Here is a 17,500-nt window from a genome sequence, read left to right on the forward strand (position 1 = left end):
AGAACCTTGGGGGGGGGGAGGGAGGTCTCTCACTCCGTAGAGTGGGGGAGCCTTACGAGGGAAGAGCAATTTTTAGGAGATATGTAGGATGAACGCAGATTAACTTTCTGGTAGTTATCCTAAAACGAAATTAAATTACTCCGTCCCTCAAATTACTTCCAGAGCAGTCAGTGCTGAATTCAGGACAGGTCACATAGAAAAACAGATCTAGGGCACAATCCTAACCAGGTCTATTCAGAAGTAAGTCCTATTTTGTTCAATGGGACTGACTCTCAGGGAAGTGTGGTTAGGATTGCAGCCTTAGGGCCCAAATCCAACTTTCCAGCACTGATGCAGCTGCAATGGAACCCCGAGGAAAGGGAGTAAAAGTTCTCTTATCTTGAGGAGGACTCCGTGACTATCCCTCCTCCCCCCACCGCAGGGCTCTGTGCACACCCCACTGGCATGGCTGCATCGGCACTGGAATTTTGGATAGGACTGAGTCCTCAGACAGGATGAGCTTAGATCAGTAGTTCCCAACCTGGGGTCAACCACTTGGTGGGTCATTTTCAGGGGGTCACAGAGAGCTAGGTGCCACCATCTTGAAAAGCTGGGTGCCACCATATTGAAAGCTTCTCTTAAATGACAATGAGGGATTGTGCTTCTTGGCATAGAAGCATACACAGATAGACCTCATCTCAGTGACTGTTGGTTCTAGGGCCTCCTGGCTGGCAGGGCCAGGGTGGGTCTGGTGCTTCTGACCTGACTGTTCCACACCCTTTAGGATCAGAGTCTGAGGTAGTGCTGAATCTCTGGGGTTGTGACAGAGCTGAATCTCTGCTGTTGGAGTCAGCCATACTAGACTGGCAAAGATTGTGTTTGCATGCGTGTCCAAACTGTACTGATAAAGCCGACTTTGTGTGCCCTGCATGCGGCCAGCCATCAGGGTGGTCTCTGTTGAAACATGACGGTATTAGAGGGGGGCTTCAGGAGGTCAGCAAATGGAAAAGGGGGCTGTCCTTGTGGCTGCTCCTCTCCAAGAGGCAATCAGCAAAGATTGTGGTGCCCGTGGGGGGAAGGGAGGAGTTGCAATTAACACTCCAGGAAGAAGGAGGCAATCCTGACTTGGTTTCATCAGAGCCTTTGATTCAGTTACATCATTAACAATTGCTATCAAAATCCACCTTGTAATTAGGCAGAGAGTCGAGTGAAAGGTTCTCTGATTAGAGCAAAAGAGCGTCAGAAAGAATCATGGCTGAAACTTGTGGCAGCTCTGGCTTGGAATTCGGCGGAGTGACAGAGGGTTTCCAGAGGTTATCCAAAAATTATGAAGCTTTCCGGAGAAGAAACAGCCAAGGGCTCTGTGTGCTTTCCCTACTGGGAGAAATCCCACACACCAGAACTGTCAAATCATTCGGGTTTCCCAATTGTGGCTTTGAAAACCAAACCTGGGCAAGATTTTGTTTAAAAGGAGAAAAAAAAATGGTCATAAGGATATAAAAAACCGTGCTTTGATTGGTAAAGCGAGGTGCGTGAAGGTGGGTGGGCAGAAGAGTGCTCTGTATACACATGGAGAGAGCATATTTTACAGCAGCAGTGCGGTGTGCCTTGTCAATTTAAAAAAAACAAACAAACAATCACACACACAAAAAAATCCTGATGGTGTGCCTTTACAATTTTAGCGCTTTGTCAGCGTGCTGTGAGATAAGGAAGGCTGAAAATTGTTGCTTTACAGCAGTGGTTCTCAAAACATTTTAGCACAGGGACCCGTGTTTTAGAATGAATATCTGTCGGGACCCACCGGAAGTGATGTCATGGCTGGAAGGGACATCAACAACTTAGATTTCAAACCTAAGCAGCGATCAGCCAAACGTCCCATGACACAGCACGCTCATGCTGTCATTTTGCATAGTGTTCAGAATTCAATCATTCTAGCTTGGACAGAACGCAGAAAGCTGAACACAGACTTGGATCTTCCTCCAACCACACAACCCTCCCTCCTTTCCAGCAACCCATCTTCCCATCTATTCGGGGCAAAGCACCGTTCCTCTCTCCTGCAGGAAGCCCACCCTGTCCAACAGCTCCGAACCCTGTCTTTTCAGCTCTGAATTTTCAATGGCGGATGAGCTAGGTACTGTGTGACCCACCTGAAATTGGCTCGCGACCCACAGTTTGAGAAATGCTGCTTCACAGTATTATTTTGTTGATGTTAGCGGGATCTGGTGGAGAAACATTTGGGTCTCCCAAGTGTTGTGCTTTTATCATAAAGTACACCATTTCACTTTTTGGCTAAGTGGAACTCCAGCAATTTCTCTTTGACTTGCACATCAACACAACTCAGGCTTCTTCTTTTTTCAGGGAAGACACATCACTCTACTTAGAGAAGTCCGTTTCCTGCCTCTCCTACCTTGATACACAAAATGGAAGCCTTTGGCCGTAGCTCGTCCTTTGGCACTAAACTTGATCAGGATTTGGTTGGTGGTGGCCAGGGGCAAGGATTCCCCTGCAGAAGGAGAAGACAAGACCATTTAAAAACACAGCCACTGAAATCAAAACACACAAAAAAAAACAGAAGTTCTGATCTCAATAAAAACCAAGATTAGTGTGGTGCAACATACCAGTAGGGTGTCCTGCAGAATGATGCATATGTCCAAGGGAAGTGTGAGGTGTCAGTGGTCATTACTGCCTCATTTCCATACACTTTCCATCTAGTCAATATGTGCAAAGTTCAAAACAAGCATGTCTGATCTCACAATTCCCAGATTTTAAAAATAAACTGTATCTTGCCACCCTACATTTGCCTGGGGCAAACAGATGTTAAGCACATGAGCATATAAGCACATGTGCTTAACATAAGCACATGAGGAGAGGCCTGCTGGATCTGGCCTGCCAAAAGCCCACCTAGTCCAGCTTTCTGTATCTCACAGTGTCCCACCAGGTGCTTCAGGGAGCACACAAGATCACAAGAGACCTTCATCCCCATGCCTCACACTTGCACCTGGCATTCTGAGGTAGCCTATTTCTCAGACCAGGAGGCTGCACATAGCCATCATGGTTTGTAACCTGTCATGGACTTTTCCTCCAGAAATCTGTCCAGTTGGCAACCTTCAGTCTCGAAAGACTATGGTATCGCGCTCTGTCCAATCCCACCAGATTTCTGTCCAGAAATCTGTCCAACCTCCTTTTAAAGGCATCTAGGCTTTCAGGTGAAATCACAACATCCTGCGGCAAGGAGTTCCACACATTTAGAAAAGAGACGCCTGAGGAGGGACATGATTGAGACATACAAAATGATGCAGGGGATGGACAGAGTGGATAGAGAGAAGCTCTTTACACTCTCACATAACACCAGAACCGGGGGACATCCACTAAAACTGAGTGTTGGGAGAGTTAGGACAGACAAAAGAAAATATTTCTTTACTAAGCCTGTGGTCGGTCTGTGGAACTCCTTGCCACAGGATGTGGTGACGGCATCTGACCTAGATGCCTTTAAAAGGGGATTGGACAAGTTTCTGGAGGAAAAATTTATCACGGGTTGCAAGCCATGATGTGCAACCTCCTGATTTTAGGAATGGGCTATGTCAGAATGCCAGATGCAAGGGAGGGCACCAGGATGAGGTCTCTTGTTACCTGGTGTGCTCCCTGGGGCATTTGGTGGGCCGCTGTGAGATACAGGAAGCTGGACTAGATGGGCCTATGGCCTGATCCAGTGGGGCTGTTCTTATGTTCTTACTGGGTAAAGAATTATTTCCTTTCATCTAATTCTTCTGCCACTCAATTTTAGTGGATGTGCCCTGGTTCTTGTGTTATGCAAAAGGGAAAATAACATCCCTCTATCCACTCTATCTACCCTCTGTATAATTTTGTACATCTTAATCATGTGTGCCCCCCAGTGCCTTTTTTTCCTAAACTGAAGAACCCCAAACACTGTAGCCTTTCCTCATAAGGGAGGTGTCCCAGCCCAGTAACCATTTTGGTCAATCTCTTTTCTAGCTCCGCTATGTCCTATTTGAGATGTGGCAACCAGAACTGTACACAACATTCCAGGTGCGTACTTACCTTCGGTTAGTAAAATGGCATTATAACATTTATATATTATTTAAAAGATTTCTACCCTGACTTTCATCTGCTGGAGTAGATGCCCATGGCAGCTTACAATTTATAGCTAAAATATACAATATATAAAATCACAAAAAATAAATAAAACCATGCAGAAGAGGGCAAAACCACTCAAAGGATGGTAAACTGTTTGCAACCAAGGTAAGGCTCAGAGGAACAGGAGGCAGACAATCCATCACCCAAACACCAGGCGGAACAAAAAGGTTTTGAGAATGGGCAAGCGTAAAACTGACAGTGGTCCTGGCCAGGAATCAATTTTTTTTTTCTATCAGCGTTGCTGGAATTCACAAGTTAATGCAAATATCCACTGCAGGGAACTGTGCAACAGGTGCTATGACACCGACTATTCCCTCAACTCTCCCCCAGGGTATGAAGCCCACAGATGCCACACCAGATTTATTTATTTATACAGGTATTTATATACCGCCTTTCTTTGGTCATCAGATTTCTCCTCAGACTTTAATCCAAGGCGGTTTACATAGGCAGGCTGTTCTAAACCCCCGTAGGACATTGTTCCCATTTCCCCTTTGGTTCTAACTGGCACAGGATGAAAGCCTCCCACAATCCAAGCGTGTGAGCCTGCCTTGTGTTTCTCCAGCAGCTTGATGCGCTCTTGTTTTCATTCTCTAAGCCACCGCCTTAAGAACATAAGAACAGCCCCACTGGATCAGGCCATAGGCCCATCTAGTCCAGCTTCCCGTATCTCACAGCGGCCCACCAAATGCCCCAGGGAGCACACCAGATAACAAGAGACCTGCATCCTGGTGCCCTCCCTTGCATCTGGCATTCTGACATAACCCATTTCTAAAATCAGGAGGTTGCGCATACACATCATGGCTTGTACCCTGTAATGGATTTTTCCTCCAGAAACTTGTCCAATCCCCTTTTAAAGGCGTCCAGGCTAGACGCCATCACCACATCCTGTGGCAAGGAGTTCCACAGACCAACCACATGCTGAGTATAGAAATATGTTCTTGTCCTCTGCATCTCCTTGTCGCCTTGTCCTCTGCATCTCAACACGCCAGGCAGCTGATGGCCACGGGACCTCCTGATGCCACAGCCACACTCCCTCCAAAGTCACCTGTCCAGAGCGGTGCCTCCTCAGAGTCACCACCCGTTATTCCTCTGCCTGGCCCTCCCTTTCCACACCTGAGGTACCTGAACATTAGATCAAACAAGTGTGCACTGAAGCCCACCTCAGTCAAAACTCTAAGGACCCAATCCTAGGCTGGTTACCACTGGCAGAAAGGACATATGTGTAGACACAAACATGCTGTGAAGTATGTTGCAACCATGCAGAGGACTGTGTTGCTGCCGGCAAGACCTATGCTGTTAGGCCTCCATTGGTGCTGGAGCGTTGCCTGCCAACTGAGGGTAAGCGTACCTCTGGGCAGCAGGGAGGTGTGGGGAGAGTGGAACAGGGGCAGGGAGGGGGTGTTTCTGGGCTGGGGGAGGGCAGCCCTTGGGAGAATTCAGACTGGGGGGGGCAGCAGCCTTGGTCAGGAGACCACAGGTCTCTTTTCCTCTTGCCATCACTAAACCGCCATCTTGGAACTGAATGATGGAGCATGAATGGATGGGAGGCCGTGAGTACGGCACGCCCGGCGGTCGCTCAGCAGCCCTTACAGTTTCAGAACCAAACCTGTTCTCTTCCAAATTGACTAGAGCTATGGGAGCGGGGTGGGGAGACGGTGTTTACCTGTGTGAGACCCAGAAAGGGAACTGAGGAGGCGGGAGTGCTGGTTGGGGCCATCGTGCACTTCAATGATGTCATGGAGAGCCGTCTGGAAGAAGGCAAACTGGCCAAACACAACTGCGAATAAAACACAGCAAGGAAAGAGAGCTTAGATAAATAAGAGTCGAATGGTCATCAAGCTGCATTCATAACATTCAACTAAACAGAACACCAAAGCTAAGAAATACTCCCAGGTGAAATTTTGTGCTCTCTCTCTCTCTCTCTCTTTAGGACAGGAAGGAATTTATAATGCATTTATTTAAAATGTTCAAAAGTGCTTTCCATGCACCATCTCAGTAATCCTTACACCTACCTTGTAGGACAGGCCAACATTGTTATTTCATAACGCAAATGATGAGAAACAATAATTTGCTTAAGGCCACCTAGAGAGTTGATGGCAGAGGTGCAATTGGAACTAGGAATATCCTGCTTTGTAGGTTCTTCCAGTGGCTAAATAATAATAAAATAATAATACAGGTATTTATATACCGCCTTTCTTGGTCTTTATTCAAGACTTTATTCAAGGCGGTTTACATAGGCAGGCTAGTTAGTTTAAATCCCCGGAGGGATTTTTACAATTGAAAGAAGGCTCTATCTTTCAAGAGCCACAACAAATTCAGATGCTTTGTTCTGATCTGGTTTCACATTCTGGCCTCCATCCTCCCACGCTCAGAGCAGATGGAATAGCTTGGCTTCAGCTTGTCAGCTGCTTCAAGGTCGCACGGGGCCGGTGGCCTTGAACTGGCGACCTTGTGGATGTTATCTTCAGGCAGACGGAGGCCCTACCCTCTAGACCAGACCTCCTGCCCAACATGCTATGTCTATTTTGCAAATACTTTTGGATGTGCCCCCTCCATCAAGGGTTCGTCCTAGTTACACCTCTGGTCAGGCCCTTGGATCATCTGTCTCAGTTCTGTCCATACTTACTAGCAGGGGCTCTCCAAGGCATTGGGTTCCTGGTCTTTCCCAGTGCCACTTGGAGATCCCGTTCAGGATTGAACCCGGCACCTTCCGTATACAAAACAGATGCTTCAAGGCTGTGCTACGCCCCCTCCCCTAGGAGCCCTGGATACGCAGCATGAAATTGGACTTCTGGATCCTGACATCAGAAACCCCACCACAAATAAATGGAGGCTGAATAAAAGTAGCACTTGCATGGATTCTGCCCCGGAGCTGCGTTCCACATTCTGTTTTCTCCCCCCCCCAAAAAAAAGTCTGCTTTCATGTAAATGCATCTGTGTGACAAGCAGATATTCTTTTTTACTCTTAAAAGTGAGCAGGGAAAAATAACAAGATCATTAGATCACTTTTTTTAAAGCAGCCGTCTGAAGGATTTGGGTTACTTATGTGTCTGTGCAAGAGAGTGAGTCTGTACGTGTGTTACTAATTCTACATATCTATCTCTCTATATATTTTTATCAAAGCACAGCAGAAGCTTTCTGCCCTGAAACCCTCCAGGCTCAAATTCTTGTTATCATCACTGTTTTTTGCTTGCCAGACTTGTTGTTCGCAGCTTGAAAATGTCCGTTTACAGACTCACCAGCTTTTCGATCTCTTGCTAAGGAATTTCAGTGGCAAAGACCACTGGCAATGGTTGTGTATTTTGCAAAACTGACTGTCTTGCCGGAATGCCACACAGTGGGTTGATCTTAATGCCTGCTGGGGCAAACCCCCAAGGAAGTCTGGCTCTGTTGTCAACCCCAGAGGTTTTGGAAAGGGGATGGGCTCTTATTCCCTCAAGAGTGAAATTGATTAAATTCAGGGTCAGAAAAACTTCCCCCCCCCCCCCCAAAAAAAATTTATGCTGATTTTATATGATCTTGGTAGTGCTGATCCCAAAAATGGCATCGGTTTTGCCCTATGCATAGGAACTGGGTGGTGTGTTCTATGTGGCAATCCCCCACAGGTGCAGACAAAGTCATAATTCCACTTCCTGAGGTGTGGTCTTTTCTTTCTTAAAAAGAAAATAAACACATCTCTAGTCCTTATGGCTGCAAAGACAGGGACTGTTGGTGTGTGGTCCATGGCTAGCAGAATCTCCAAGACTAGGGGGGAGGCAGCAAACTAAGCTCTTTTGCAGCCAGAGGATGGAGGCTTTAACCCCTATGCACCTCTTCTTGTCTCCCCCACCAAAACGTTAACCATAGCAAATAAATTATTCAGTGCACTGAATTTTTGTCAAATAAATTATGCAATGTGAGAAGTATGAAAATGTGCTTAATGTGCAGAACTCACAATCAGTTGCATAAGTGAGAAATTTTTGAAGCAGAGTTGGGTTACCTTGACTATCTATCTATCTATCTATCTATCTATCTATCTATCTATCTATGGGGACAGACAGACAGACAGACAGACAGACAGACAGACAGATAGATAGATAGATAGATAGATAGATAGATAGATAGATAGATAGATAGATAGATAGATAGATTTAAAATAATATAACAATATAGGCAGTTGTGGTTATCCTCTAGGCCAGTGTTTCTCAAACTATGGGTCGGGACCCACTAGGTGGGTCGTGAGCCCATGTCAGGTGGGTCCCCATTCATTTCAATATTTTATTTTTAATATATTAAGACTTGATGCTCCCATGGTATGTGTCTGCATTTGGGGAAATGTTACAGAACTATACTTTTAATAAGCTACTAAGTTTATTCTTTTAACAATGGCAGTCAATGGTACTGACTCCTGGGTAAGTGTGGGTGGGATTGCAGCCTAGGATTGTTAAAATGTTCCTGCTTGATGACGTCACTTCCGGTCATGACATCACTTCCGGTGGGTCCTGACAGATTCTCATTCTCAAAGAGTGGGTCCTGGTGCTAAATGTGTGAGAACCACTGCTCTAGGCTTAGGCTCCTAGAAAATCTAGTGCATACTGAATTAGCTCATATTGAATCATTGAGCCTACGGGGGAAATGGGGTTAGGTTCCAGGGCCCATCTTCACCATACATTCTATGAACTTGATGAACCTGACTCCTAATTTGAAGTCTACAGGACAGGGTGATGGCGAAAACTCAACAACATTTCCAATATCTGATGCTTCCTATCCTTCATGCTGGCTATTCCTTGACTCACGGACCAGCAACGAGGCCTCAGAGTTCAGCAGTGGGGAGGGGATTTCTTTACCAGTTCTCCTCCTCCGCCTGTCTCTTGGTTCCTTCTCTGGGCTTGCCCCAGCCTCAGAACAGCCATCGGGCAGCCTTCCAGAGTCCTCTCATTATCGCCCCCTCTCATCATGGCCAGGGTTGTGAAGGTTCAGTTGGAGTCCCTGAGATGTTGCCCAAGATGGTGGGGCAAGTCTGGAAACGGACACAAATGCGTCCAAGTGTTCCCCAGGGGCCAATAACAACTCCCATTTGATATAGAAAACTAGCACTGGGATGCCGCGTGGGACATAATTTGGATTTTCTGACTCAGGTCACCCAGAACATGAACAACTCAGACCCAGATAATGATCAGGCTTGAGACCCTCCTCTGGGATGTACCATAATCCTTCGGCACCACGATGAAATACAGGCACACTTGTCCGCTGGTGTAGTTCTGGGGGTAGTTCGGAGACAGGACGACACCATCTGATCCAGTGTATTGACCACCACATGGAGCTGGAAGAGGTGAAAAACAGATCCTTAGGCCAGACATCCTCCCTCCATGCAAGTCCTTCCCCTCTCCCTCATTTCTGAAGACACCCTACAGTGCATTCTTAATTCAATCCACGGAAGGCTGCAGGCAGGCTGCAAACTCTCATTAAGACAGAATTCACCTTAAGTGAAGTTTGTGCCCGATACATATTTCATGACGAACATCGTGCCCCTGACTGGAGGGGATGTCATGTAAGGGATGTACCTGCCTGTGTGATTCTTCACCAATATCTGTTTGATCTCTGGATGGGCTGTCGAAAGGAATAGCTTGCGCTATGTAGATAGTCAGCCTGTGGGCCTGATGCATATTCAAGTCAGCTTTCGGACAAGGTGGGATCGAGAATGTGCTCACAGTCACCTCTTGAACCGCTCTGTTCCTATAGCTTTAAGGTTCTGGGAGTATGCTAATACGTATACATCAATCATAAGTGATGCTTAAGAACACAACTTGAAATCAGACACCCATGAACATGGTGATAGGACCATTGCATTCTGGGCAACTATGTACTGGCCCAATGCGTCCCTGGGCATTTACATAAGAACAGCCCCACTGGATCAGGCCAGAGGCCCATCTAGTCCAGCTTCCTGTATCTCACAGCGGCCCACCAAATGCCCCAGGGAGCACACCAGATAACAAGGGACCTCATCCTGGTGCCCTCCCTTGCATCTGGCATTTGCGCTCGCTTTTTCGTGTCCCAGACATTCATATCCCCATATATGAATATTTATTGTATATTTATATTAGATGCACTTTTTTTATTTTTAAAATGCAAAGATAGGGGTAGGGCTGGGATAAGAGGCTTAGAATCTAGAATAGCGAGTTTCAACCGATTTCATCTTGCAGCACACTAACAAGGCACTAAACCTGTGGAGATTCACCATCAGCTTTTTTGACAACTGGCAACGCACACCATGCCTTGGGTGGGGGGTTCACATCCCCCAATGGCCCTACTAAAAAATGGCCCTCCCCCAAAATCCTGCAGCACACCTGTAGACCATTCACGGCAAGCCAATGAGACACGGCGCATTGGTTGAAAATCGCTGGCCTATAAAGTGGGGTTTGTTACCCAGTTATAGTCTGTTTGATGCCCAGGTATAGCGGGATGCAAATAACCAGGATGGGGGTGGCACAATGTGAATGTCCACGGATGCCAGTGACTGAGATGCATTTGTCGGGAACACGATTGACCGGGATGCAAATAGCCTAAACCCCACCACCACACCCACAGCAAGCTTACCTGTACACGTAGGGCGCAGTTTGTTCCACACTGGTTTCCCATCCCCTCCCATGATGCACGTCAGCGTGGACTCCCCTTCGATCACATAGCCACTATCACAGTAGTAGGTGATAGTTGATCCAAGTTTCCACTCACTGCCGGCCCGGGTGCTGTTCTTAATCACGCCGGGATCAAAGCAGGATTCTCTGGGGTTTTCTGCAATAGAAACAGTAGGACTGTTATTTATTTATGGCCCATTAGCGATGCCGGGCATCGGAGTGCCTGGGGGGTCTTCCCAGGGAAAGAATATCAGCTGGTTAAATTGAGGAAGATTCTGGGACAGCAATTTTCAACATGTATCTTACAGCACACTGGTTTTCTCTATAGTCCTCACCTCTTGGGATGTCAATTCCAGCTTCTGGGAGACTCTTCTGGGTTCTGCGGCTCTGTTTCAAGGGCAACTGTCTATAGTAACAAATTATCTGTCCCACTTCTTCTGCAGATTTGTGACTATAGACAGTTGCCCTAGAAACAGAGTTGCGGAACCCGGAAGAGTTTTTCAGCAATTTTCAACCACTGTGCTCCAAACTCATCTGACACACCTGCCAACCTGCTGCCATACCAGTTAAAAAAATTTGATGTTCTAGGGGTGCCCAAACCCCAGCCCTGGGGCCACTTACGGCCCTTGAGGCCTCTCAATGCGGCCCTCAGGGAGCCCCCAGTCTCCAATGAACCTCTGGCCCTCTGGAGATTTGTTGGAGCGCACACTGGCCCGACGCAACTGCTCTCAGCGTGAGGGCGACTGTTTGACCTCTCATGTGAGCTATGGGATGAGGCCTCCCTCCACTGCTTGCTGTTTCATGTCTGTGATGCAGTAGCGGCCGCAAAGGAAAGGCCGGCCTGGCTTTGTGCAAGGCCTTTTATAGGCCTTGAGCTATTGCAAGACCTTCATTCATTCATATAAGTTCATCTTTAATATATTCATTTATGTAAACTTATGCAAATTTATTCAAATTTGAAATGTAGATTAATTCTTTTTTCCCCTGGCCCCGACACAGTGTCAGAGAAAAGATGTGGCCCTCCTGCCAAAAACTTTGGACACCCCTGTTCTAGGTGACAAAAGACATATGTAGGAAGCCAGATGGTTGTGACAGGGCAAGTGAAGATACAGAAGGTAGCTAGACAAGTTCTGATTCCTGCACAAACCATTGTTGGGAGACACTGCAGCTGACAGAAGGGTCTGTTCTGTTGATCAGGAAAGTCCAAGACCAAGATCCCAGTATTTCTACCAGGCCCGATCACCCCAGAGAGATTCAACTAGTTCCCAGTCCTGTTGCACAGCCGAAGACTTCCCAGCTCTCAAAGTGGCACACCAAGTGCCTTTCCCTTTACATAGCAGGAGGTGTGGTGTGAAGGTTGAGTTGACATACTGCCTGAAGAGCTAAGTAGGAACAACCCTGGTCCCGCTCTCGGTGCGAGGTGGAATGTCAGGCTGACAAGCTGCTGTTAGCCCATTGTGGCCGAACGGAGTCCCTGCTGACTTGATGAGGCACTGAAGTGAGAGAGCGGTGAACTGAGGGTTTTGTGAGTCTTTTCCACAGAATGTATTGCACAAACCCCATTGAAAAGTTGTGGTTTAGATTAGCCTGCGTATGTACCTATGGAAACCACCTTGAATGCTGTGTAAAAAACAGAGAAAGGTGGTATATAAATACCTGTGTGTGTATGTATGTATGTATGCAGGTAGATAGGTAGGTGTCTGTGTAGACAGCAGCAAAACACCATTCCAACTTCCTGGATTGGAGAAGGAGAAGGATAAGATGGAGGAGGAAACAGAGACAGCAGGGAAGTCAATGGTATGGCATCCAACACACTTCTCCTTCTGGGCAATGGTGTACATTGGACCCAAAGAGAGGGGACAACTGAATGATCATCAAGAGGGCAGGAGGTCTGGTCTAGAGGGTTGAGCCTCTGTTTGCCTGAAGATAACATCTGCAGGTCGCCAGTTCGAGGCCACCGGCACCGTGAATGGTGAGACCTTGAAGCAGCTGACAAGCCAGCCGAGTTATTCCACCTGCTCTTGAAGAGATGAAGGAGCTGCTTGTCAGCCTGCGTGGGAGGAATCTGGAGGCCAGAAAGTGATAACAGACTACAAAAGATCCATCTGAAATGTTGTGCGGTTCTTGAAAGATAGAACCTTTCTTCAACTGTAAAAATCCCTACGGGGATTTAGAACAGCCTGCCCATGTAAACCGCCTTGAATTAAAGTCTGAGGGGAAATCTGATGACCAAGAGAGGCAGTATATAAATGCCTGTATCATCATCATCATCATCATCATCCATTACAGTGGAGAGGAGGAAAGTGGGTCAACTCCAGGAAGGGGGGGTACGGAGTGTTATCTCTCCAATGGAACCCTGAGTCAGCACTGCCCCAAACTTCCTGTTAAGAACATAGGGAAGAATTTGGACACAGCTTGAAAACAAGAGAAAAGGGAAGAAACAAATAAGGGGCAAAAAAAATCTAGTAAGCTTGCCAATAAATACATAAAATTCTATTATGAAGAACAGCAAGGAAACAAGATAAGCAATATGCTTTCCTTAATAAGCTAATTATTCTCTATATTGGCTTCAATTATACTCAGTATGGTGACAATAAGGATGCAAATTTATGGAAAAGGCAATTCAGAACTACAACAGCGACAACAAGAAACCGGCTCCAGGAACCCCACCAGCAAGCAGGAAGAGTTAGCAGACAGTGGGCCCAATCCTATCCAATTTGTCGGTGTAGCTGTGCCAATGGGGCATTCACTGCATTCTGTGGTGGGAAGGCAGTCACAGAGGCCTTCTCAAGGTACGGGAACATTTGCTCCCTTACTTTGGGGCTGCATTACGGCTCCAGTGCTGGAACGCTGGATAGGATTGGGCCCAGTGTCTCTTCCCAGGAGCAAACCTTGGATCTAGACCAGCTGTGGCACACTGACCTCTCTGGTCTTCCCCTCCTGTGATACGTCCGCCTTCTGGGAGATTTTTCCAGGTTCTGTTGCTCTGTCTCTAGGGCAACTGTCACAACAAATTGCCTGTCCCTCTTCCTCCACTGATAGAGCCCATGGACAGCCCAGAGTTGGTGAAGGAAAAGGGACAGACAGTTTGCCTGTCTACAGTTGTACCACAGCTACAGACAGTTGCAGTAGAAACTGAGCTGCAGAACCCAGAAGAGTTTTTTCGGCAATTTTCAACCACTGGGCTCCAAACTCCGGCAGCACTCCCATGGATCTTTTGCGGCACACCAATGTGCCACGGCACACTGACTGATAATCGCAGATCTAGGTGGCTAGGACAACCAGGAGCCAGGTCTAGGCTGCATACAGGTGCATGCAGAAGGAGGTGAAAAAAAATGGAATGGACGACCAGTTGTTGAATCCTCCCATATGTTTAAAAACAAACTCCCCATAAGTAGAAATCTAGGGCAGGAGGGAGAAGGCTATGCAAAACGGTTCTCTCTGTGGTAGTTTTCTTCTTACATAAGGGTTTGAAAATAAAATATGCAGGGAGCACACACAAAAATTAGTCTCCCACAATCTGAAGCAGCGCAGGCCATGATACCATCTGATGGCATCAGATGCCATCATGACATCCTGTGGCAAGGAGTTCCACAGAGGCTGCACCATAAGAACATTTTCGGTCCAGTATGCATTTAAATAACATTAATGGGCGTGGGGCATGCAGGGACCATAGAGACAGTGTTCCCTGTGATATCAATATGCCCAGCTCACAATATAGAAATATCCCAAGATGCCCAGTTCACAATATGAAGTATCCACAAGGCTCTTCTCTGACCAAAAGCCAGCATCTAAAATCCCTCATAGAGAACAAGCTAGCTGTGGTATGGGTTCAAAAGGGTAAACAGAAAGTCATAAATAAGAGCCATAAACAAATTAAAGGGACGCATAGAGTACCAGATCCTTTGTAATGGATATCTCTGTAAACAAATTGCCGATGCGTATCGAATTGCCCTCCAGGATGTTGATCTGATAACAATGCCAAATGTTGTTTGTGGGCCTGTTGGTCTGTTATCCTTCCCATGGATGTGTTTTGCTCTCTTTGTGTGCTCCTGTCCCCCCTCCCCTATCTAAAAGACCCTATAAAACCTGCATCTTTGTAATCCTTCGGGGTCCTCCACGTGTGTGTGTGGGGGGGTCCCGTTTGCAAAGGAGTAAACGTTTGAAGTCCTCTGAATTCTCCTGTCGCCTGTTTGTTTGCCTTTCCAAAAATCCAAAGAATCGTGTGTGTGTGTTCATTCGGGATCACCTGTTTCTGCAGAAGGGGTCCCTGGAACGGATTCCCCGTGGACAAGGAGGCAAACCTGTACTGCAATTTTAAAGTGAGGCAAAAGGCTGCATTTTGACTTGGTGTGGGTGTGTCTCATTATTTTTGCAAGTTTGCAATCATAGCTTCCATTCGCATCTTTTTCTTTCTCCCATTACCCACTTATCCCACCACTATGGGGGCAAAGATTTCCCATATTTTGGTTCCCAGATAATTTACCATTCTCTGGGTCTCTCCCAGTCTGGCTCTTGCTCTCACCGATCCTTCTTTCAGCTAACTCGGTGACTGAACTTGAAGCTGTCTACATGCAAAGCATGAGGTCGGCTACAGTGCGTGCCCCCCCACCCTTGTCTTCTTAGACCAAACACACAACGCTACAATGGCAATAGCGCCTTGGGAAGAGAATCGGATGGAGCCCTGGCAGCCCGCAAAGACAGCACTGGGAAGGAGCGAGTCCTGGTAGGTGAAGTCAGGAGCACACCCAAGATCACCTTGATGACCACAGGCAGCAAAACGAATGCAGAAAGCTGCTTTTAAAACAAGGACGTTTCCCCCTCTCTTCTCCCTGCCCTTCAGAGGCCGTTTTATTTTTCCTCCTTTCTCAAGTAACAACTTGCACCAAAGCTTGAATCCCTCAAAAAGTGTGCCTCTTTTAATTTTTCTCCATTTTCTTCTGATTGTGTGTGTGCGTGAAATATAATTAGGCACTTTGATTAATCCAGAGCTTTTGTCATTTGAAAACCGCTCATTAAAAGCCCAGGGCTTCTTATTTTAATTGTGAAAAATGTAGTCCAGGAACAATCAGAAAATGTGCCTTGGAATTAGATTGTCATGGTTTTTTGTTTCTCTCTCTCTTATTCTCACTCTCTTTCCTCCCAAAGGCTCAAAAACCTCATGTCCTCTTAGAGGTGCCTCATTAGCTGTGAAAAGGCAGAGATTACTTGTTGTAGACTCCTTTTGCAGCTACACCATTAGTGAGGAATGTTCTGCAAGGAGGCAGAGGAGGGCAGATGGGTTTGGGGAGTTTACGCTCCGAACTGGGTTTTCCCCAAATCTACTGACGGAAACAACCTTCTCCAGATGAGAAGTTACCTCTAGAGTACAGTTCCTCATGCTTGCTGAACCCAAGCCTCCCAAGTCAGCATCAATCATTTGTTCCAAATGTGCAGAGATCCCTGGCTGCCACCCCCTCCCGCTGCACCACATGGGGATTGGGTAGACCTCCCTTCCCCCCACAAATCTGTCCAATCAACCCTTAAGGTCACGATTGCATCTCATGGCTGTGAATTCCACAAAGTAACAACACATTGGGTGTAGAACTAAGGGCATAATCCTAACCAGGTCTACTCAGAAGTAAGTCCTATTTTGTTCAAAGGGGCTTACTCTCAGGAAAGTGTGGTTAGGATTGCAGCCTAACTTATCCGGTCTGTGGCAAACAGTTCTTTCCAACCTCTCTGATTCCCAAATCGCATCAGGTGCAATCACTCCATCCTGGTTTTACATGGGACCTGTCTCTGGATGGGACACCACTGGTCTGAAAAGCATCCGTGCCACAGGCTTCTTCCATGTGGCCAAGGTTTCCTGTTTCCCTGCAACAGTGTGGCAGGTGGGAGAATGCTGAGGTGGTGACAGTGCCTTGGGAAGAGAATCAGAAGGAGCTCTAGCGGCCTGCAAAAACAGCACTGGGAAGGAGCAGGTGCTCACAGATGAAGCCAGCAGCACACACAAGATCCCCTTGATGACCACAGGCAGCAAACCACTACGCAGTGAGCACCAGCATGAGCAAGCCATTCAGAAGTGGAGAAAGGCTCCCTTTCTTGTCCAGAGTGTTGACTTCTAAGAGGATGTCATTAGGATCGTGTTTCCCCCTTACAGGCTCCCTGTGACCATTTTCCGATTTTCCTCGTTATTCTGGAGTGCTAGGATGCCTTTCATCTATGAGGCAGATACAGCTTTGGTCTGACAACAGGCCTCCTACCCAGCTGTCATGCATCTTGACTGCACTCTTGATCTCTAGGCTCTGCTTACTCTGAGAACACACACACACACACACACACACACACACACAGAGGGACGGACGGAGGGAGGGAGGAGAGCACCAACCATTCTTCCACTCTCCTGTAGGAAAACTACAGAAAACTTGCTAGAAAACTGCAAGACAGCATTGTACTGAGTACTGAGCTAAATGGACCAAGTGTCTCCGTCACTAAAAGCCACCTCCAGTTGCCCACGATGAAGGTCTGCCCTGATACTTTCATTCCACACCCCTGAGCACTAAGAAATGAAGCACACACTCCACTCCTCTGTGCTGTGTCCACACAGATGGAATGAGAGAGGGAGGAAACCCAACCACATCAAAGCCAAAAACAGCACTGTTCTCTCCCTCCCCCCCCATATCCTGCACTCCCAGTTGGTGTGAAAGTTGGCACTTTAAGAGCAGTTGCTCCCCCAACCAATTTAATTTGAAGAGCTGAGACTGTTTGAA

At 47.0% G+C, this 17,500-nt stretch overlaps 1 protein-coding gene across 1 annotated transcript in view; it reads right to left on the reverse strand.

Annotated features, from left to right (window-relative positions):
* The window catches only part of CSMD2 (CUB and Sushi multiple domains 2), a 594,109-nt gene that overhangs the window by 101,346 nt on the left and 475,263 nt on the right, over nt 1-17,500 (reverse strand). The window contains exons 30-33 of the mRNA XM_066638160.1: nt 10,711-10,905; nt 9,320-9,436; nt 5,798-5,911; nt 2,387-2,482 (exon numbers count right to left, since the gene is read on the reverse strand). Of these exons, the coding sequence (XP_066494257.1) occupies nt 2,387-2,482; nt 5,798-5,911; nt 9,320-9,436; nt 10,711-10,905 (522 nt within the window). The remainder of the gene's footprint in view (nt 1-2,386; nt 2,483-5,797; nt 5,912-9,319; nt 9,437-10,710; nt 10,906-17,500) is intronic.

Source organism: Tiliqua scincoides, chromosome 10, assembly GCF_035046505.1.
Source record: "Tiliqua scincoides isolate rTilSci1 chromosome 10, rTilSci1.hap2, whole genome shotgun sequence".
Taxonomy (NCBI): Eukaryota; Metazoa; Chordata; class Lepidosauria; order Squamata; family Scincidae; genus Tiliqua; species Tiliqua scincoides.